The sequence below is a fragment of the Cyprinodon tularosa genome, unplaced genomic scaffold (genome assembly GCF_016077235.1).
Source record: "Cyprinodon tularosa strain WSP-4 unplaced genomic scaffold, ASM1607723v1 ctg42, whole genome shotgun sequence".
Lineage (NCBI taxonomy): Eukaryota > Metazoa > Chordata > Actinopteri > Cyprinodontiformes > Cyprinodontidae > Cyprinodon > Cyprinodon tularosa.
In genome coordinates, this window is record NW_024039141.1 from 1,181,705 (window position 1) to 1,204,869 (window position 23,165).

General features: G+C 38.4%; 1 protein-coding gene across 1 annotated transcript in view; it reads right to left on the minus strand.

The window, feature by feature from the left end:
* Positions 1-7,381: 7,381 nt before the first annotated feature.
* Positions 7,382-23,165, minus strand: part of nexmifb (neurite extension and migration factor b) — a 135,009-nt gene continuing 119,225 nt past the window's right edge. Inside the window, exons 3-4 of the mRNA XM_038299074.1 lie at positions 12,322-16,507; positions 7,382-11,767 (exon numbers count right to left, since the gene is read on the minus strand). Of these exons, the coding sequence (XP_038155002.1) occupies positions 11,683-11,767; positions 12,322-16,507 (4,271 nt within the window). The 3' untranslated portion in view covers positions 7,382-11,682. The remainder of the gene's footprint in view (positions 11,768-12,321; positions 16,508-23,165) is intronic.

Genomic DNA, 23,165 nt, shown 5'->3' on the forward strand with positions numbered 1-23,165 from the left:
GGATGCAGACTTCCAGGCATCCACAGGCTCCCAGGAGGGTTCAGCGTCTGACTGGGACCAGAAGCATGACCAGGTGGTCACGCACAGGAGCAGACAGGATCAGGTGCAGACAGGCAGGCACAGTGGCAGAGGGTAGCCGAGACAGGACGTGGAATCGGAACTTGAAGCAGGACTTTAAACTGGTCTCCTCCCTGGAACCAGGCTTACTGGATAAAAACTGAACCTCCCCACATAATGAGCCAAAAACCCAGAGGACTCCGCGGGGGAGGAACAGTGGACGATCAGGAGACAAGACAAACACAAAAACCCTCTTTCCACTGGCTGCTAGGATCCAGGACATGAACCATGAACTAAAAAAACTGAACAGACAGACTAACAGAAGGACAAGTAATGATCTGGCACTGAATGCTCAGGCTGAACTGAATATAAACCAGAGGAAACAGGTGAGAGGAATAAATGATAATTGAGGCAGGGAGGGAAAAACGACAGGTGAAAGGAATGACTAATTAAGGGAGAGCAAACAGGCCAGATCATGACATGAGCACTTGTTTTTTTTAACCAATCTGCAATCCTCATATTCTGTATACACCCCCGTGCCATAAGGACCAAGCTTCGATAAACCCTCGATTTAAAGCAACTTGATTGAAATTTTAACTCCAAATCTACTTTGCCTGAATAAACAGCTTTCCTTTCAGCACAAATTGACAAAATTCCTGAAGTTTCCCTCTTCACATGGCAGAAGGACTTAATTTAATAAGGAGACAGCACTCATCATAGCACTCACTCACTGAAAGTCTCTCTTTTAGCTGGAAATATTTCCTCTTCTTCTGCAGATGAATAGGCATCCTGCTCTGATAGTATTCCTCCCCATCTTCTTCTTCTGTTTTCTCCACTTTTGAATCAGAGTTGTCATGCTGGTCATTTGAAAAAAAAAAAGACATTTTACTCCTTGAAATTATGTGGTCAATGTAGGAAAAATCATTTAACACAAAGCTGAAAAAATATATTGTAGGGTATTTTTTCTGCTCTTTACTCAGTTTCGGTTCATCTTGAAATGCTGTATAATTTCCCAGATGAGTCTAACTTAACTGTGACACTTTGTTTTGATGTAAATTCATTTTACAACTATAACCTTCTCAGGAGCTTCTCACAACTGCTGATAAGGAGACATTTATGAAGGTAAATAATGATGCTGGTAAATGGTTTGGATTAATTCATGCATTAAATTATAATTAGGTAAACAAAGTTTTTATTGTCAAGTGTATGGAAAACTAAATATTATCATTTAAATGAGGTTCCTTTAATATAACTTTTTTTTTACTAATTAGCTAAAAAGAATGAAAATTAAAGACTAAATCATTAAGCATGTCAAAATCATGTAATGCTTTTTGTCACCTATAGTTTTATGATGCTGTATACATCCTACCACCTAAGTAACATCAGTTATGCTGGTTTAAGTCTCTAGGAGTCGCCACTTCTTTTTAAAAATACTGTCAGACAGACAATAAAACAACATCTACCAGATCCTTCCCTCTGGAGATTAAAAACGATAGTGCATAGTACTGAGACTAGAACATCTTGTTGGAAGTATATATACTTTCTGGCCTAAAGGATGGCCCTGGTTGCCAAAATGTGCAGGAGAGAGGCATTAAAGGAAGGGATCCTTGTGGTTCCCTCCTGCGTAAAAACATGACAGACTTTTCTGGATGTAATGTTACTCAGTATATTTTGTTTGGTCTTAAACTCTACAAAAAAATCCTAGTGAGTTTGATTAATTAGGTGCTTTACGTATTGCATACAAGAGCCATCTGCAGGGAACAAAAGACAAATTATTCTTATCTTTATTCCTTTTAGAACTCACACATCTATCTATCTATCTATCTATCTATCTATCTATCTATCTATCTATCTATCTATCTATCTATCTATCTATCTATCTATCTATCTATCTATCTATCTATCTATCTATCTATCTATCTATCTATCTATCTATCTATCTATCTATCTATCTATCTATCTTTATTCCTTTTAGAACTCACACATCTATCTATCTATCTATCTATCTATCTATCTATCTATCTATCTATCTATCTATCTATCTATCTATCTATCTATCTATCTATCTATCTATCTATCTATCTATCTATCTATCTATCTATCTATCTATCTATCTATCTATCTATCTATCTATCTATCTATCTATCTTTATTCCTTTTAGAACTCACACATCTATCTATCTATCTATCTATCTATCTATCTATCTATCTATCTATCTATCTATCTATCTATCTATCTATCTATCTATCTATCTATCTATCTTTATTCCTTTTAGAACTCACACATCTATCTATCTATCTATCTATCTATCTATCTATCTATCTATCTATCTATCTATCTATCTATCTATCTATCTATCTATCTATCTATCTATCTATCTATCTATCTATCTATCTATCTATCTATCTATCTATCTATCTATCTATCTATCTATCTATCTATCTATCTATCTATCTATCTATCTATCTATCTATCTTTATTCCTTTTAGAACTCACACATCTATCTATCTATCTATCTATCTATCTATCTATCTATCTATCTATCTATCTTATCTATCTATCTATCATCTATATATCAATCTATCTATCTATCTATCTATCTATCTATCTATCTATCTATCTATCTATCTATCTATCTATCTATCTATCTATCTATCTATCCACACAAAATTTCCCTATTGTGACTGATATCACAATAAGGAAATTCGAAGTTTAGAAGTGTGTCAAAACTGTTCCTACAAATTTTAGTGCAAAGAATCACTCTGAATCACTTCAGCATATTCTGTATGCTGAAACATTACAAGGTCATATTATTGAACCTAAGAGTTTAGCACATGGAATAAAGCCTCACTCCATTATTTCCCTCTGTACCTAACTTTATATTTGACAAAAGCAACATTTGTGACTTTTTCTAGCTGTGTACATAACCTAATCATATTTATAATATCCAGTGGTGAGAACATTTCGTGAGGGGACAATTCCTATTGATGGATTCTGTCTGTCTGCCTGCCTGCCTGCCTGCCTGTCTGTCTGTCTGTCTGTCTGTCTGTCTGTCTGTCTGTCTGTCTGTCTGTCTGTCTGTCTGTCTAGAATAATAGAAGGGAATCATTTCGGGACATGTCTTGAAACTGTCATAAAAAGAAATGACTTTTCAACTTCAACAGGCAGAAGAAAAACATATTTATGAGCCAAGGAGGTTTGTTAGTGGAGTTATGCTGACAGGACTGTCAATCAGGGAATCTGAGTTGATTGTCTCACCCAGTCCAGTACTTTCCACTCTAACTTTTGTTTTCAATTGTAATTTACTTCTTTTGTCATTTTCTGCCTGGTTAGTTAAATTATTTTTCAATAAAACTGAATCTTTTGAATATCTGAACATTGTTTATGGATTATTTGCAATCAATATAATTTCTACTACAGATAACTTAAAGAAGATGCATCATGAATAAGTTGAAAATTCCAAAACTGTTCCAAGAGAAGGTTAAACAATGGGTAGCAGGATGGTGCAGTATGTAACACTGTTGCTTTGCAAAAGAAGGTCACAGTTTTAATCAGTGGTCTTTGTGTAGGAAGTTTGCAACATTTTCTTGTACATAAAATTCTCTCCAGGAACTCTGACTTCCTCCCACAGTCCAGGAAACACAACTGTTACCTCTTAATTGCCCTTAGGTTTCATTGTGTGCATGCATGGGCGTCTGTCCTCTGTGTTGTCCGTCTGTCCGGCATGAACCTATATGTTGGAGAATGGCACAAACCTTCTCACAAACAGTTATAGTCAAGGATTGGAAAGTTTAAACATGAATTTGTTTGTATATTTTTTTAATTTTTGAGAAGACTGCAATTATAATATGGGAAATGGCATAATCTGTATCTGTTGTACACTGGAGAGAGGACAAATGTTTTATTGCTTTCACAATTTAAGAAATGTTTTATCTTTGATCATCAATGGGATGTGGGTCATTTCCTATTAAAAAAGGTATTGCTATATGAAGAGTGTGATTTTAAATGCACTATTACTTTATATTTAAAAAAGAAATGTGTTTGGGTTTTTTAAACCTACACAGAATTCACAAGAAAAATAGATATTACTAAATCATTTTTGTAACTTTCTACTTTTATCTAGCTTCTAATGAGCTTTAAATGCACCATCAGACTCCCTCTGTGGCTCGTTACTGATCCCATGAAATAACAACGGCTTTTTTATGGATGGAATGAATGAGAAAATAGCAGACAAAGAAACCAATGACACCAGGAAGTAAAATAGTTTGCTTTAGCTGAATGAATTTAATTTATTTCTCTAGATTTGAAGAAAAAAAAATCTGTCGTCTTTGCCTTACGGTTTGCTGATCAGGCAAAATGCTTCATTAAAGTCCTCAGGCAATGCTATGCTTCTCTACGTCGCTGGTAAAAATAATGCATTTTCTTTCATTTACATTGACTTGCATTTCCGCTTGGAAGGAGCGAGTTAGGAGTATATATGGTTCTAATAGCTGCTTGAAGGTTTCTTTTCTTCATTACCTGTTCTCTATGTCATCAAATATGCAGACATGTGTGATGCAAACTGTCTTAATGGTTTAATAAATCAGTTTCTACAATGTGAAATTAATTTGATCTGACAAATGGGAAATGTTATGTACCGAAGGTTTTACCTGTGTTGCAGATTTACAACCAGCTTCATGTGGTGTTCTCTGCTGTGGATTTAGAGATGGCAAATTCCCTGTTTCCATTAAAAGCAACTCAGATTACACCAGGAAGTGGGGAAAAAAAATCTGCCTGCATCCATATTTGAGGCAGTGATTTTTTTTATATGACATTGAAGAACACAGTTTACAACAAAGATGATTATCAAGAAAACTAAAAATATAAAAAGACTACACTACTGTTCAAAAGTTTGGGGTCACATTGAATTGTCCTTATTTTTGATGGAAAAGCACTGTACTTTTCAATGAAGATAACTTTAAACTAGTCTTAACTTTAAAGAAATACACTCTTTACATTGCTAATGTGGGAAATGACTATTCTAGCTGCAGATGGTTTTTGGTGCAATATCCACATAGGTGAATAGAGGCCCATTTCCAGCAACTATCACTCCAGTGTTCTAATTGTACAATGTGTTTGTTCACACATCTCAAAACAGTTTAGCTCCTTACAGAAGCTACAAAACTGACCTTCCTTTGAGCAGATTAAGTTTCTGGAGCATCACATTGGTGGGGTCAATTAAATGCTCAAAATGGCCAAAAAAGAGAACTTTCATCTAAAACTTAACAGTCTATTCTTGTTCTTAGAAATGAAGGCTATTCGATGCGAGAAATTGCTAAGAAATTGAAGATTTCCTACAACGGTGTGTACTATTTGAAACAATGAATCATTATATTTCCAAGATTTAATACACAGCATATTTCCAGCATTCATTTCTGTTAATGATTATGCCTAGGAGGAAGAAACCTTGTGTGAATTTGGTTCAGGAGTCTCACAATTCTCTTGATAACACCTCGTTGATCCTTTATGGGGTTTAGGTAAATTTCTTCTTTCAGTTCCAAAAATTACACTTTTGACATTGTCTTTGGTTCAAGAAAGGCTGAAAGGAGCCCGATTGTTACGACCCTGCGGCTTTTATGGCTCTTGACGCACTAAATCCAGTCCAAACCTTTCAAACCTTTACCAGCCAAACCTTTGATTAGGCTTTTGCCTCAGAATCATCTTATGGATATGGTTTTTCCTTCCTCTAAACTTTCCAATTTGATGCCAGCACCACGACAACAGCCAACACCTATTGCACCGACCCTTTGTTACTTATCCTTGTTGTTATCCTAGGCCACAATGTTACATTCCTTGATTAAAAATACTTTTCTCTTGGTGTAGTGGGTTAAAAATATCAGATAAACTGTAATAGGTTTTAGGTAGCTGTAACCTACATTTGTTAAGTGTTTGTAAAACAGTAAAAAAAATATCCTTCTATGATTTTATTACTTACATTTAATTGGTCAAATAATTTAGCCTGTAAATGATATTCTGTCTAATCGATATATACCTCAATCTTGGTTTTAGGCATCTTTTAGATGAGCTTCGGCTTAGGGAAATCAACTGAACACATCAGATTTGCCTGTAAAACTGTAATCAAAAGGCTTCGTTTAAAGTAAGTCTCTTATGCATAACCATCCTTTTGAAAACTTTGTTGTCTTAAGTTTTTATGATTTCACTTGAGCTCCTACAATACACAAAATTAGACATGCTATTTCTTTTGGAAATGTCACAGTGATGTCCTCTTAGCAATCATAAAAAAAAAGCAAACACAAAAAAGTGACAAACAGTTGTCTTAGTGACAGAGCTTCCTATTTCTGTCCAAGCAGTTTAAGCAGGCAATGACAAAACAAGCAGGATCTCATTTAATAACTACAGGTGCACCTGATATATTGCATTAGACATTCCATCTTATAATTTGCTCGCTCCCCTATCTGCTACGGGTGAGTAAAGAACAAAAACAATGCTAATACCGGCTGACAATTTTGGAGGCATACATCACAGGGTCTGTTTATGGTGCGAGGCTGTATCTCAGGCTCCAATTAAGCATGCCAAAATGAGTTGCTGCAAGGACCGCGGCGGCTCCGGCTCAAAGTTATGGATGAGCAGTCACTCCGGCAATGCCTGACCCTGAGTGCTAATTAGATGTGACATAAGATAGTGGGAGCGAAAGCAAGACTTGTAAAGAAATTAAAATGGCTTTTGTCTAAGAATCCCGCTGTATAACAAACATGGAGAGACTAATTGGAGATATAAAGGTAGACAGGGTTTGCACTTGGCAGCACAGATAACAACTCAGAGATTAGAATTATCCATGCAACTATCATTGTTAGTTTACTGAAACATGCAGGACTATTGGCTTATCAAAATTACATATTAGTTTTTTTTTTTTGTTTTTAGATATAGGCCAAATAGGCAAATGAACAGGGAAACATTATAGAAAGACGAGTGCACAAGAAAAAAAATCTTTAACTTTGACATCAATTGTGTTCTTCTGCTTTTATGCATGTGTTATTAATGAGGAGTTGGCTCCACCTGCTTAATGCTAAGAATATAGAGGCTGGAATACATAGTTTGTGCAGAATAGCACTGCATTTATATCAGTCTCAGTTGACTTTCTACACATTAAATAGGGAGGATAAACTTTATTTCTCATTCCTTCTCTTCATATCTATCCAGTAGTTCAACAAAATCAAGATAACCTTTATATATTAACTAAACTTAATTTCTTCATAAAGAAGTTAATGTTTCTCTTTAATATAATAAAGTCATAAAGTGGGCAGTAATAAACACAATCCAACTCTCTTCAGAAAGCAGCATTCAAAATCTTATTTTAATTTGTATATTTACTCCATAAACATTATTACAAAACTCAGCAAGTTACCAATATTACATTATCACCATACAGGCTTGATCACAAATATTTAAAACCTTTGCAACAGTTACAACAAAAAAAGAAAACAAAAAACAAAAACAAAGTAATACTCAAATAATTTACATGAAAATCTATAAAACAGCAAATTGTTCACAAATTATATTTTTTCCCCAAGATTTCATGTTTTTTTTTCTTTGCTTATTTGTGTTTTGCACAGTAACACAACACTCTCACAACAAGATCATGATCTTATTACAAAACTCCCAACAAAATGTAAATATTTCTAGTTTTTCTGTTGATACTTTCATATTTTGGTTTTTAAAACCAGAAACGTGTCGTCGTATATCCTTTCCACTGCCCACAGAGGCGCATAAAAGGTTACTCACACACACAAATACTTCACAGCACTTTCTAAGAAAAATATACACTTACAAAATATGTTACAAATTGGCACACAAAAAATATACAAGATTTTGTAGTGTCAAGAGTTCATTAAGATTCCTTCTGGTAACAACTCTAGACAGTATATATAAAGCTCGGTATTCTTTTAATGAAAAGAGCAAAAGTAATTCCAATCAGTGTCAAAGAATCATGAAGTGAATACATCAAACATAACATAACAAAACATAACATCGTAATATACATTCATAAACAGGGTTAGGTACCTAATCTGTTTTGCATTTCTCTTTTTTTTTCTTTTAGATAACGCTGGGAAAAAAAGTCAAACCCAAAGAAAGGAATTTTCTGCTTTCTTAGCACCATTAACATGAGGCAGCTCAACAGTGGCACATTTTATAAACATAAAGAAAAAAAAAAACTAAGAAAAAAAGTAAAGTGATCAAATAAAAATTTAGATGAACTTAGATAAGTACATTCAATTTGACAATAGGCAGAAATGAGAGAAGGCAGACTGAATGGGCCTTCAGCCCATGTGGAGCTTCCCATCAGCAGCTTGTCTTGGCCCTAACCCTGATACACTATAGAAAGTAACCAGCTTTTCATGACAGAGTAGAAAGGAAAAAAAGAGACACAAAAAGATTGATTATGATCCTTGCCGTATGCAAGCAATCAATTTCTATAACCTGTGTGTCAGAGATGCCATATTCAATGTGACAAAGGCTGTTTTGGAATCAATCAATCAGTTTGCCGGTACCTCTCCATGCAGTCTTATGTAATTACTGCTGTGTTCAAAATTTTAATGTTCAAAACAGAGAAAAAAAAACATAGACCTTGCCTCGGTAGATATGTGTAAGATACTCAACTGCTTGATTGGCTCTGCATTTGTCCTGAATGTAGGTTATGAAATATAATCTAAACATTTAATTTCTTATTAAATATGATTGTTAGGTCTACTTTTAAATCTGATTTCTAAACTTTTGTTTGGTGCTCTGAGGTAGAGAATGAGCCCAAAGGGAGGTGACAGACATTTTGAATTAAACATGCAGTGAAGCCATAGATGTCTCACAGAGGGCAGCATTCCACTGCTGGATCTGTGCGAGTTGTTTAGGCAGAATGTGTGCAAAACTGGAACTTCATCTTAGTGGAATGCAGCCCTTCTTAACACACTAATGTTTTCACCGCTCATTAAAGTCAACATGCTGGCTGTGAAATAGATCATTATAATGGTGGTCATATATTACTGCTCAGTAGAGTAGGCATGGGCCGGTTCCTGGTATTAAGGTTCGACAGGGTTTTAAAATGTTTCTGTTTGAAAAACTATTGAAACTGTTCTGTCATGCCAATACAACAATTCAAAGCACGTCTCATAAGACGACACAGAAAGTGTCAGGGTAATAGTTGTGAGCTTTAGCTGGAGAAATACATAGCTTCCCCTTCCCCAGTTGTTTCAGATTGGCAGCCAGCCAGCTTATATGAAAAACAAACTTGGCAGTTTGAAAAAAAATATTTGGCACAGATCATATGAAATTTAAAAAAGCCACCTACTTTATAACTTTTATCAAAAGGAATTTTTTTCAAAGTGAACGTCTGTAAAGTTATAATTAGCAATAGAGCCCTTACTTGTAAGACAATTTATATCACAGTAAGTAAGAAAGAGCAAAGAAATCCTCAGAGTATTGGTAGGCTAAGTTCTAGTCGGGGGGGGGGGGAACCCTTCATTTAGTAAATTAGAACATTTTAAACTGAAAATGTTTAAATATGAGGCACAAATTACAAAGAACTGGAAAATAGCCAATGTTTTACCAAGATGAAGTTATTTCTAAAGGAAGGCCACTGGGTTTATTAGTTTGCATGGCCAGCATATCACAGCTATAATTTCAAAATATAAAGAAAAGCACAGGATGGGACCATCTGCAATTCTGCTTTTTATAAATGACAGCCTGATCAACAAAAAAAAAAAAAAAATCCAACAGTTTTATTTAACAGTTGCAGCCGATCAAGCTCGACGGACAAAGTAGCAGTATGGTAGGAACTGTAGCATGGGAATACAGATTAACGATTGCTTGCAAAAGAGAATAAATTTAATAATTACCCTTTTTTGAGTTAATTTAGTTTGCTAAATTCCACAAAAAAATTAGGTTTCTCCCACTCCTTCACTCTAAAGATTTCTTTACTAGTTATTATCATCATTGTTATGGGACATCTTTCTTATACAGCTAATTACTGATAATAACCTCACAGAACTATAAGTTTATAAAAATCTAATTATTCAATTGAGACAACCCTGTTTAAAAACTATTATCAGCCGCTGTAAAGCAGCAGATTGAGCAGACAGCATGATTAATTGACCAACCAAAACAGGCCTGTTATTCTCGTGTTACTCTATAACGAGTAAAACTACAAAGAAGCTTGTTATTGAACTAATAAGCATGTATGAACTAAACTAAATTTAATGGGGTATTTATATTTTCCGTCTGTGAATCAAAATCAAAATTATAATAATTTTATACTAGAAAACACTATTAATACTTTAAAAGTCAATATATTATTTTAGCAGCAGTAGAGTTTTTGTTTTGACTGAAATACATTAAATTAGATAACGTTAATATTTTTTTTGTGTGTGTGTAACTTTGTGATACAGAAAAACTGTTGTATTTTTAACTCAAAATTATCATTCTGTGAGAATCTCATACCGGCCCATGTCTACTGGTCACAATATTTTTCATAGACTGAAATTACAGATAAACTCTTAAAAATAATACACAGTAAATAAATAAAAGTTTTGATAATATCAAATAAATGTGATGATATGTGATACAGGAGGTGTAACTTATAAATTAAGGCAATGTTAGTAAACCAAAAACGGACGGGAATCTCTGAAAATTGTCATTTTATATTTACCTTCCAGAAATAAAAGCTTATATGAGGAGTGAATGCAAAGACATGCTTTCCTTCATTTACAAGATTACTGATTCCATTTGTACTGAAAACTTTCACATTCACAATAAACCGAACTGCAAAAATGTCCATTCACAGCTGATGCATGCATCAGAATCTCTACGAGTGATAATCCCACTTAAATTTCCAGTACAAACAGCTATTCAGCAAGGCGCAGCCCCAAATGACATGTCATTTACCTGCTTACCCACAGACATTTCCACAACATGCCTCTTGGTCCAGAGAGAGGTTTTTTTGAACCTCTCTTTTCACCCAGTCCTTCATCTCCCCTTTGCTTCTCTTTTGTTGCTTCTCCATGCCAGGCGGTGTTGAGGTAAATTGAATTTGGCAAACAAAGTTGGGAGGGGGGGATGAGGAGAATTCAGAGTCTTTCTGATTTGGTTTTGTGAGTGGCGGTGTACCACTGCCAGCTGTTGGTGCCTTTCGTCAGAGGAGAGAGAAAACATCTCAAATAAAGAATTCCTGTAGTTGCAAGTCTCTGTAAGGAGTCTCCAACCCGAGCAGCCAATATTCCAATGGATAGAAAAGAGGAACAGCAAATATTCACACATATATAAGAGATCATTTACACAGCATTGTTACTTTTGGCACATCGATTTTAAGATTATAATCATCTTTTCTTGCAAATATTGCATGTCCCTGTACAACAACATTGACAAAAATACTCTGAGGGTGGAGCTTTTATGAATTTGCAAGGCGTAAAAATGTAAATTTGGATTATTAGTTCTTCTCAACTCCAGAAGTAAACGAAACACTCAGTAAAAGGAAATGGGGAGTCATTCCAACTTTGAGGAGAGAAAGAAAAAGAAAAGACGTCTGATATGTCATCAATACAAAATGGTCCCATCTTTTGTGTTTAAGATGTCTCGCTCTTAAATAGGGCTCATTAACGGTAGGTTCCCCTCTTGAAATGAGCCAGGCAGTGTATGAAGGACAGCAACACAGGACATCCATATTCTGCATACAAAAACAGATGAGGAGGGGGGTGGGGTGCGTAGATGTCACTCAATGCATTTGTGTATATAGCTACATCTTTAGGGGAAAAGCAAAATTAATCTGAAATTCAGGGCAGATAGTTCTGCTTAGAAAATACAAAAAGAAAAAAAAAACAAAGTTCCTCAAAAAGGCGACAGAACTGTTTTCAAGGCTTATTCTCTTTTTTTTCAGACAAAAGTAAAACAAAAACAACTAGAAGAGTAACAAACAAAGCAAGAAACAATAAAAGCAAGAAAAAAAATGCAGCCATGGTCGTTTCAAATCTCAATCAAGCTTGACACAATCACTCAATAGGTAGTTTGCAAAGTACAAGAAGTTTTTTCATGCAGATATTCATTTCCTCTTCAGGGGAATAGGGGGGGTTAAAAGGAAGCAGGAGTAGTCAGGGGAAACGAAGTACTCATGCAGCTCTGGCATAGCATCAGTGTGGGTATATTTGGGAGGGAGGGCTGAGGAGGTTGTGGGGGTAGGAGTGAGAAGGAGGGGAACAACAGCAGCTGATAACAAAATATTACCTCAGTTTTTCATAAGAAGTCATCAGTGCTATGTCCTTATTCTGGTCTCTCTCAGCTCGCTTCCCTTTCAGTGTCTCAATCCGAGGGAACTTTGCGCTGGTCTTGTGGCGGTAGAGCTTTTTGTGTGCTGGCCCAGGGTTAATAAAGCTGGGTTTGTCGAACATGTTGCAGCCCAGCGCGAGCTGAGGGAACAGAGGGTGGGCCGGGTTGAATTTGGCCTGGTTCTTTCCTCCCTTTCCACCTGCCTTCCTGCCTCTACCGGCCCCTGTTAGTACGGCTCCTTTCTTTTTCAGGTCAGCCTCTGTGCCTGCTAAGATCTTTAGGGTCTTTAGGTTGAGGCTGTTGGCCTCAGAGGGCATGCAGGCCTCGGACATTGGGTTCCACAAAGGCTCGATAGAGGCCATCATGAACCGTTGGACCTCAGCCATGCCAGACACAATGTTGGACAGAATATTGGAGGGTTCTTCAAATTCTCTCTGGTCATCCCCTACCAGGCTGTTACTCTCTGACCAACCGGTGCCCGACCAGTCCCCGGTGCTGTTACTTTCACTTAGGCCTACACCACCAGCCTGATTCTTTGCTGCCTTGCCCTCTAACATGGCCTTTATCTTTTTGGTCGACCGGGAGTTTTGCTTAGGAGTCTTGACCTTTTCTGCCTTTGGAGCTCTGGGAGCACGGCCTTTCTTTGGGCTTTGCCCTGTGGCTGTCTGCTTGCAGCTGCCTTTCCTCTTAGACTTTATGCTTTTTGCACCAGACTGTTCCTCAAACTCTCCCAGCTCCTTTTTGTCCAAGCCTTCGACATCTTGACTGTTAAAGTTGTGCAGAGGAAACTGACCATCCTCCATAGTGTATGCATTTGTTGAGTGCTCCTGTTGCTGTATAGCTTCACAGTTCCACTTCATCTCCCTATTGCAGTCTATAGTCATATCGCTAACATCCTGGTACTCTCCAACATTCCCTGCCATCTTCATTTCACGCCCTACCACCTGGGGGGACAGATTGGGGGTCTCAGGAGGAGAAAGTTCTGACAGTGATGAGTGTCTGAACTTGTCAGGAGTGAAGTTGGAGATATCCAGCAGGTCTGAGGACTCCCTGAGAGGGGTAAGGGCATCCACACTTTGCTGAATCACCACTTTAGGGCTGCAGTGAGCTAAAAAGCTGTCTCGGCCCTCCTCCTCACCCTCTCGTTCACAAGATTTGAGGCTGAGAGAGCTGTAATTGCTGGAGGAGGCTGACAGGGAGCCCACTGAGTCATAGCTGATGAGCCTACCATTGTCTGTGCACAGGGACCCTCTTTGGTATTGCACCTGGCCCTCCACGCAGGCAGACTGACATGCTTGCAGATCTGCCCCAGGCTGAAGCCCCGCCTCAGTCAGGTAGCTCTTCTCATAAAGCAGCCTGTCAGCCTCAGGGCTCAGCTGGCTGTAGTTAGACACCGGCAAGCTGTCATTCAGGGGCACAGCAGCAGCTGGGAAGTTGTTGGGTAAGATGGGAGTCTCGGGGGTCTCAGGCCCAAAGCTCTGGCTGTGATTAGTACAGAGCTGCGGGTGCCACATCTGGGGGAAGCTGGGGCAATTCTGAGGAGACTGCTGGAGCTCCGACTCTGAGGGGGGCGAGAGCACACAGCTCTGGGCAAGCTGCAGAGAGGAAAACTGTTTCTCCTCCAGGGACAGCCCCAAAGGATACTGCTGCCTTGACGTCTGCTGGGGGAAATAGGAGATAGCTGTTCCACCAGAAGAATCTGTAGCATCTAACAGGGTCTGCAAGTAGCCCCCAGGGATGACAGGGACACTTGTCCCCACCTCCTCTGAGGAAGGTGCTTTGTCAGGAGAGCAGGCGGAGGAGACAAAAGGAAATTTCTCCTCGGATGCATGAGTGTTGGTGGTATTGTCAGAGAAATTGGGTTTGATTGTAGTTGAACTAACGTCTGCCTGTTCTAACCCAGCAGCCGGCTCCTCAATCTGTACTGCACTGACACAGGCATCCGTTTCATTTGTCACACCACTCCCCTCCTTTTCCTCTGCCTTTTTCATTTTCATACTCCTCAGCCTGGCCTCACTTTTGAATTTCCTCATTCTGACTTTTCCTCCATGTCTCCTCGCCTCCCTCTCCTCCCATTCCTGAGAGCGGCTCTTGGTTCTGATTGTGTGCGTTGTGGAGCTTGAGTCTAATGTGACAGGGAGGCTTGTGGCTGCTATTATTCCTCCTGCAGTGGGGGAGGGGTCCTCTTTAGTGACACCTGCATGGCTCTGATCAGAGAGAGGGGAACCCTGTGTTGTTACTGATTGCTCCACAGTTTGAATTCTCTGAACCTTAAGCCTGTTTGCAATTTTGTATTTCCTTTTGGGGTGACTGGAACTGAAAGGCCGATGGTGGCGTCCGTTCAGATGAAAACCCCGTTGCTGTTTATCTCTGGCAGCCAGCTTAAGCTGTTCCTGTCTCTGTCTTTGCTTCTCCTGCCAGAAATCTTTCAGAGGAGACAGTGTTTCATATTTGCTTAATGTATCAGCATTTAGACTGACTGTTCCATCCAAAGGATCAAGCTTGCCCAGTTTTACTGACATGAGTCTTTCTCCTTTGAACCTGTTGATGATTATGTACTTGATGACCACAGGCGGCTCTTTTCGATAGGATTTTCGCCGTTTTTTTGGACACCAATCCACATCCTCCTCTTCTTTCTGACCTGTGGGACCTTTCTCCTTTTTTTCAGCATTCTTTTCACTCTCAAGCGAGTCGACGTCATACAAGTAATCATCGCTGTATCGGACCTTTCTCTTTGACCGAAGGCCGTAGTTTAGAGGGTTCGAGGGGCTGAGAAATCTCTTTGAGTGACCCTTTTTAAACCTGCCCTCCTGCAAAGTGTCTGAGGAGGAGCCTGTGCACGAGCTATCATCACTGAACTCTCCGGACTCCTCTGTGGAATTAAAGTCTATTAGGTAGCTGACTTTGGAGGCCGACATGGGGGAGCCTTGAGAGCCGTCAAGCGGGCTCCTACCACTGCTATCACCACCTCTTCCTTCCTGTGCTGCCTCCAGTATTAGATCATCCGTTTTGGATTGGATCTCCTCAGTGCTCCTCTTTAATATTGACGATCCTTCCTCTTTCTTGGCACAGTTGGCCAGCACACTGGGGAAGAAGTTGAACTGCGTCTCCTCCTGAAGTACATTTGTTTTTTCCCTCATGTTGTCCTGGAATGATTCGTAGCGAATCTTAAGTGAGCAGACATCACTGCTAAGCGTTGAATCATCGTCTTCATCATCAAATAGATTGTCGACATCCTCCTCGGAGAAGAGGTTGACAGAAAGTTCATTCTTGGAGCAAAGATCCAGCAGTTCCATCTTACTCTCGCTGATGAATGACTCAAAATAGCCCCAGTCCTGACTCGCATTAGCCAACAGGACCTCCTCTCCACTAACTTTATCCAGCAGCAGTCCCTCATACAGGTTTTTAGCTGTGGCATCATCTTCTGGGTCATCACAGTCCACAGTGGTTTTATTTTCCTCAGTTCTCTTGGCCTCATTTGGGGCTTTGGGAAGAGGAAAGCTAAGTAGCTGGTCGGAGAGGAGTTGCTCACCAAAGTGGCTTGCCGGCTCTCCTGCATGGCTCAGGCACTGAATGCTGATGTCGTTGATGTCAGAAAAGTCCTCTCGGCTTACATCCCCTATCCGTACACTAAGCCCAGGATCTGCATCAGGGTTGGTGTTGGGGTTAGTTGGGGGGTTCTGGATGGTACTGCGATCCGTAGCGTCACGGGTTTCAATTAGGCAGCCAAGGCAGGTTTGAGCAGGCTGAAGAAGACACTCCTCTGTCAGTGCAGACACAGTGCCAGGTTCCATAATTGTACTAGACAGTGGGAGGGTAATGGTCAGTGCAGGGGATGTTTTCTGTGGTTCTCCTGTTAGGGCCCAGGAGCCTGCAGTTGGGTGGGGAAGTGGTGGAGGAGCACGTTGAAGGTGGGGGCCTATAGTTTGAGCATCACTGGATGTAGGGCAATGTGCCACTGCTTGAGCCAGAGAGAGGTCCCCACCAAGGGCCAGAGGGAGGGGCGATGGTGCAGAAGTGGTCCTCTGGAGGGTTGGGAAGACCTGCTGTGGCGTCTCTGCAGCAGGAGGACGTGAAGAACCAGGAGGGAGCGCAGCATCCACGAGTCTGCATAGACTCAGCTCACCACTCTGCACACATACCCCTGCAGGGAGAAAGTAAAAAAGGATTTCAGTGCTTTGAACTGTAATCCTGAACAGTGTTTTTTTTTGTGTGGTAGTCAAATTCTTCTCGGCTGCTCAAATGTAATTAATGTCAATTAACCCCCTGGAGCTCTAAATGTCAGTTTGTGATACTATTCTTAAACGTTACTCATTAACTTTTTGTACTAGATTCAATAAGGGGTATTAACAATGTCAAGTTGAACATCTTTGCATGTCGACTCTAAAGACTATATGCAAGATGTAATATACAGCAACCTTTTTCAATAAAACATGCATAAAATGCAAGGGGAAGTAAAATAAGTAAAATATAAAATAATTAAAAAGGTGCTGACTCTTTGTACTCACAACAGGCACATAAATAATTAAACAAGATTTTTTTAAATTTGCAATAATTATTTATATATTAAATGGGATGCCAGGAAATAAATAACTTCTGTTGTATGCACAATTCTAAACGAAATGTATCACAGAAAAAGAATAAAATGAAAAAAAAAAATCCCTTTGAGAGTTGAGGGGACCTGGTGGTAAAGAGAAGATATGTAGAGTTCTGGGAAAGTAGTTGCCTACAAACAAATTTCTCCTGTTTTCTCTATCTTGTCAAAACCTCTATCTTGTCTCTATTATAGAGAAAACCAGAGTAAGAGCAACTGCGACAACTTATGGCCGTTGCTATTCAAGTCTAGACTTTAACTAAGCAAGTCCAAACCCTTACTTTGTTTTCTAAGGAATAAATGTTTGAAAAACTTTAAGATCCATGTTTGATTAATACAACATGAAGAATCCGTTAAGACTTAGAACTGCTGACCATTTCACCTTTACATTTTTAAAATCACATTTGTTTTTTTGGAACTAGAATTGTTAAATTAAAGAAATGCAAACCAGACAAAACCCATAAATATTTTACAAATTTCAGAAATATAGTCTAAACATAGAAATGTTGTCTTGATTATAGAAAAGGGCTTCTTAGAACCATGTTCTTTTTGATATGAGGTTGCCCTCATGACTGACATGTTTTTTTTTTTTTTATCTGTCTCATTATATTCAATATTTATACCTTGCTGCATATTTAGGCTTTTTTATTTCAAAGGTATCGATTACAAGTGCTTTATTTTGTTAATTTTGTCACACTGGTGCAGGAAGTAAAAGCAATCTCTGGTCACATTGTACTCTGTGGTAGGGAGTAAAATTCATTCAGTTTAATCAAATGATAGTTAATAAATCTGTTGATAAACTTTCTAGCAACAAGTATTTTTTCTTTTTAAAGAGAAACCTACACAAGCAAAACCTTAACTTTCAAAGACACATTTTTAAAGCGTCCTTATAGCGTCTATCTAACTAAATGCCAGAGTCTGAGTCTCACTTTTAAACAGAAATACATTGAATAAAAAATACAGATCAAGAGCTAAAAATCTAAGTTAAAATTACTTTTCCAATAAAATATTTTGTAAACTTACAACAAGCATTTTATGACAAAAGCAAAATCATTTGACAACGTCCATTGGGCGTGTAACAATCAAAACTGAGAGTATCCGGCTTGCACCAGAAGGCAGATAGCTTTGTTTGCTCTGCATAATTAGATGACAGCAGCAGAGGCAGGTATGTACACATGGGACACGACAGGCCCATATGTTGGAGACTGTATAACCAATATCATCTCCACCTGCCTCCTACTCCGCCATCCCAAGCTGCTGTCTCACACATATTCTTTAAATCGGTGCCAGGAAGAAAATCTGAAATTGAAAAACACAGCACAGCAATTAATGTGCTCACAGAGGTTAACTAGCAACAACCCCCATTTTAGAATTGGATACGCCTAATCACTATTGAGGTAGTGATAAATGCTTGAGGCAAAGGCTGCTAAGCGAATAGCATTCAGCACGGCTGTATTGGCATTGAGTAAATCTTTGAATATGGATAGGATTTGTGAGTGATTTAATGAGGTAATGAAATTTCTGAGAGCTGGTCTCTGTGGGTCTGCATCCTGCAGACACAGTGGTGCAAGACGAAATGCCTTTTATCAATTTGTGACTGCTCTGCTGTCATCTTTAAAGAAGGAAAACCTCAAGAGAAAAACGCATCATCTTTTTTCCTATTAGAGTAAGAAAGCTGTTACAGTAGCAACTTCTCAGAGGTGGCAGTAGCATCACAGCGAGGCGTTCTTCATCAGCTCATTTGAATTTTTGAGCAAGGATGACCTCACAGAAAAAAGCCTGGGACTGACACATGTTCTCATTAGAGAGTCAGAACTATGGAGCTAGATTGGTCTCAGTTTTCACAAATACAGATATGTGATTCATACATGCACAGGACAAGATCCACACATGCACAACACGATTCACTCAAGCACAAAAAAATCCACACACACAAAGGACAAGATCCACAGACGCACAGCACGATTCACACAAGATCCACACAGGCACAGAACGTGATTCACCAAAGTATTTGTGGTCCATAAATAATTATAAATTAAATTACAAAGTACCAGTGGCCTTTAAACTTCATTGCATTTGTGTGTGGATTTTTGAGACTCCCTTGACATACCTCGATACACAAATGTATTATTTTTTTAAGCGGGATGGTTTGCCACCAATCGAAAAGCTTCCTTGTATAAGCCAATCACAAGAAAGTACTCAACGTGGAATGACACCCCCAGATCCCACATTCTCCGTATCCGTTTTTTCTCTACCTCCAGACATTACATTTGGACATTTACTGCTAAAGAGCAGCTCATCAAATGTGGATGGGTCGTTTCCAAAATGATTCATTTAAGATAACAGGATGGAAGTGGATTTTTTTTTAACCAAACACGCAGGCTGCCATTATGAACTGTAATATGACCTGCTCAGATTTCACTGGACTTCTCTTACAGGAAGAAATATGATGGAAAATCATGGCATATAATGCTGATGTCAGTAGGTCATGATCATGACTTTAGTTAACACTAGAGACAGGTTGCATTTGGAGGCATTTTCTAATCTACTAAGATAAATAAAACTATCCAAACCCATCTGGCCTTATGTTAGAAAGTAATGACCCTCCCATCCACTTTAGCAAACTTCATCAAGTGTGTTTAATAGTGGGGGTTCTGAAGACAAACCATGTGAGTTGTGTAATGCTTTTGCATGTAGATAATGTTAGTTGAATCATGACTCATTAAATCCACAACATCGTAAAATGTTAAATGTCCATAAAGTGTTAGACTGGTTCTGCTGGAGGTTTCCTCCTGTTAAAAGGGAGTTTTTCCTCTCCACTGTCGCTACAAGCATGCTCAGTGTGAGGGATTGAATTTGAGTCAATGAGTCGATGCAATCAGCTGGTTTTCCTTAGATAGAAAACTTTGAATCAATTTGACTGTATGATCTGGTTGAAATGTAAAGTGCCTTGAGATGACAAGTGTTGTGAATTGGTGCTATATAGATAAACTGAATTGAATTGAAATTAAACCTGTTAACAATAATAACAATGGAGTTGTTACCAAAGTTAAATTGGTAGTTAGTTCAAGGTAAGAATAAAATCAATATTTAAATTTTTGTGCAAAACTTTTGCTTTTAAGAGAAATCTTTATAGCCACAACAGAAAAAGCAGAGTCAGGGAGAAGACATTAAATCAGAGGCAGAAAACAATGAGGGGTCATTGCAGGTAAGAAGAGACAATAAATAGCTAAGAACAACATTTATATTGAAAACAACTATGCAGGTATCAGGATTTTCACATACATTCAGAATAAACACTTATTTTCACGCATCTTTTTTCGTATGTTTCTGTTTTAATAGGTAACCCTGTGTGAGGCCATGTGTGAGGGTAGAGAGCCTTTTGTCCTATTTAGCTAAAATGTGGATGTGTTTCACCTTTTCAAATCTTATGCCTCCGATGCTGACTTGAAGTGGCTTATTGTCCTGTAAACTTGTCTCTTCCATTCTTTTTTATGCAAAGTAATAATTGACTTAAATGAATAGAATTTTCCTGATCATGTAAGGCTCAATCTTTTTCTTTAACACCTAATAAACTATGAGCTAGATATCCTGTTGATGTTAGAAAGTAACTCTCTCAAATCAATCAGCGTTTGGCAACTAAAACTTAAGATTTTAAGAGCATATAGTATAAGGAAATATTACATTTAGGGCTGCAAGTAATGATTATTTTGCAAATCGATTAATCTGTCAATAATTTTTTCGATTTAATTGATAAATAATAGGACAGCAGAAGGTTACTTAAAGAAGGTTTTACACCAAACTAAACTAGGTGAAATTAAAACTTCTCTACTTGAGCATGTTGACAGACAAAAATGATTATTTCAAATGCAAAATGTTTACATATTTTTTTAAATTATGATATAATTACTGCTATAAGTGGGTCGCTCTATCAACTAAACATGTTTTAGATCCTCTGTACTCCAGTTAACGATTAATCCAATACTAAATTAGTTGACAATGATTTCAATAATCAATTAATCCCAATTAAACTAATGGTTTAAGCTCTAATTACACTGAGTTAGGTCAGGTCTTGAAATGTTGCTTTGTGCGATCTTTTATGCTCATCCGTCAGGTTATTTAAGGTGTTTTTTCTTTGCTTCACTGAGAATTCAAGCGGACAGGATATCAGTCAGTGCATACAGCGTTTCAGCACAGCATATAGAGATTACTAGCATTGTTATGGAGTGAACATTTTTGATTAGCATTTGCGTTCATCCTTGTGTGGTGTGTTTGTGAGTTTTATATGGCGTCTCATAGTTGTGTTGCTCAGGCAGCTGCATTTAACATATCCCAAAACAATCCATAGATCCAGATCATGTTCTATTCGCTGTAGTGACAGACTTAAGACCAAAATGGTGTTTTTTTTTTATCAAATCTGTCATTTAATTATGTAAATCTGTACATATTCCTATAGCATTTGAATATATACCAGATACCAAAAGTATTATAGGACTAACATAGGAGATACTACTTATAACTAGAAAGACAGAGTGTTGAAGCTATTGGAAATAGTCTAAAAATATATTTTTTTTTACAACAAAAAGGAGATTGATAACATATTTTATACAAGGGCAGAGCCAAGGAAATAAGGAAACTACATGAAAAGAAGGTAAATAGAGAACAATTACTAGCATCCTATGTGTTTGCACAAAACCTAAACTGCCCCAAAATGTTGCAGAATGATTGTTGAAAATTGCTTGGAAACATTAAACACAAAATGAGAAATGTGTTTCCTCTGGTCTTGTAATGGATTAACAATGTACCCTATCCAACGTTTGTGTGCATGCATAGATTCATGCAGGAGCGTGTTCATGCTTGTGTTTATGTGTGTGTGGGTGTGTGTGTTTGTGTGTGTCGAAGCGAGAGAGTGATAGAGTGTGAGTATTGGCTTGGGGGTATAGTGTTATCGAGAGGCCATCTGTCTCCAGCTGGACCATTAGCTCTTCAGCTGTTCAGAATGTGCCACAGATCAGTCAGTCAGACAGGTACACAAACACACACACACACACATACGCACACACAGAGATGGTCTTTCAGCAACGACTGCAGCTGACAAATCGAATTTGACATTAGAGGTCAAAGGGGGATCAGCAGCTTCATATTTGCTGATACGATACAGCATAATGTTACTACTGAATCTGAGCTGGCAAATGTACACAGATAAGCATCCAAAATGCTCAACACTGCCAGGACTCAATATCCAGCTTGCTGGGTGAATTGAGCATAGACTGACAATAAAACAAGCTTTAACAGACTCTGAGATCAGCCTGACACAGCTGCAGTATTGTAATAGTTTTATCAAGAGGGAAGCTCATTGAAAATAAACTCTAGATGTGACACAGTTCATGCAGTCTGGCAAAGACGTTCACTACTGAGCATATGGGGGGACCCTGACTGCTGGCAGGTGGCGGTGATCTTCTGATCCCCAGTGCTGCCAAGTCCAGCCATGCTAGACAGCTCGACTGCCGCCAACCTTGGGACAGAACGGACCAGAGCCGACCAGTTAGCGCAACCGTACCTCTCAGGATCACGTCTCTATCACTCTGGCAATAGCGCTCTCCCACCTGAGGTACAGGCCGAGCTGCCCTGTGCCAGTCAGCTCCATGAACAAACAGGGACCTGCTGTGGGACATGTTGATGGACACAAGCAGAGGCACTGGTTGGTGACTGCTGCCTCATCTGTTACTGCAGCACAAGCTACACACATTCAGTCATTTCAGTTTCCTTCAAAGGGGTTTTTCATGTCTAAATACAGTCAGATATGTCAAAAAGTACATTGAATAAAAATACATAAACAGTGTTACACTTTCCCTTTCCAAAGGGTCCTTTTTAAACACTTTACTAGAATAAAAAAGAATCTTTCTGCCACACCAACTTTAACATGAAGTCATTGCCATATTTAAGTGATAAATAATCTGAAAATATTTTATGTTAATTATAAATTGGACTACTTATTGACTTTTTTCACAGTTGCCTAATGGTGACAGAAAAAAAAAAAAAAAACAGAAAAGACCAGCTGTGCACAAACAAGGGGTGTTGTGGAAGTAATATGTTAAAAAGATGGAGTTCTACTCAACTAAAAAATACAGTTTTTCTCCAGGATTATGAAACATTAATATTACTGATTGGAAGGATGCAAACCCAAATGTGATTTATCAGACAGTAA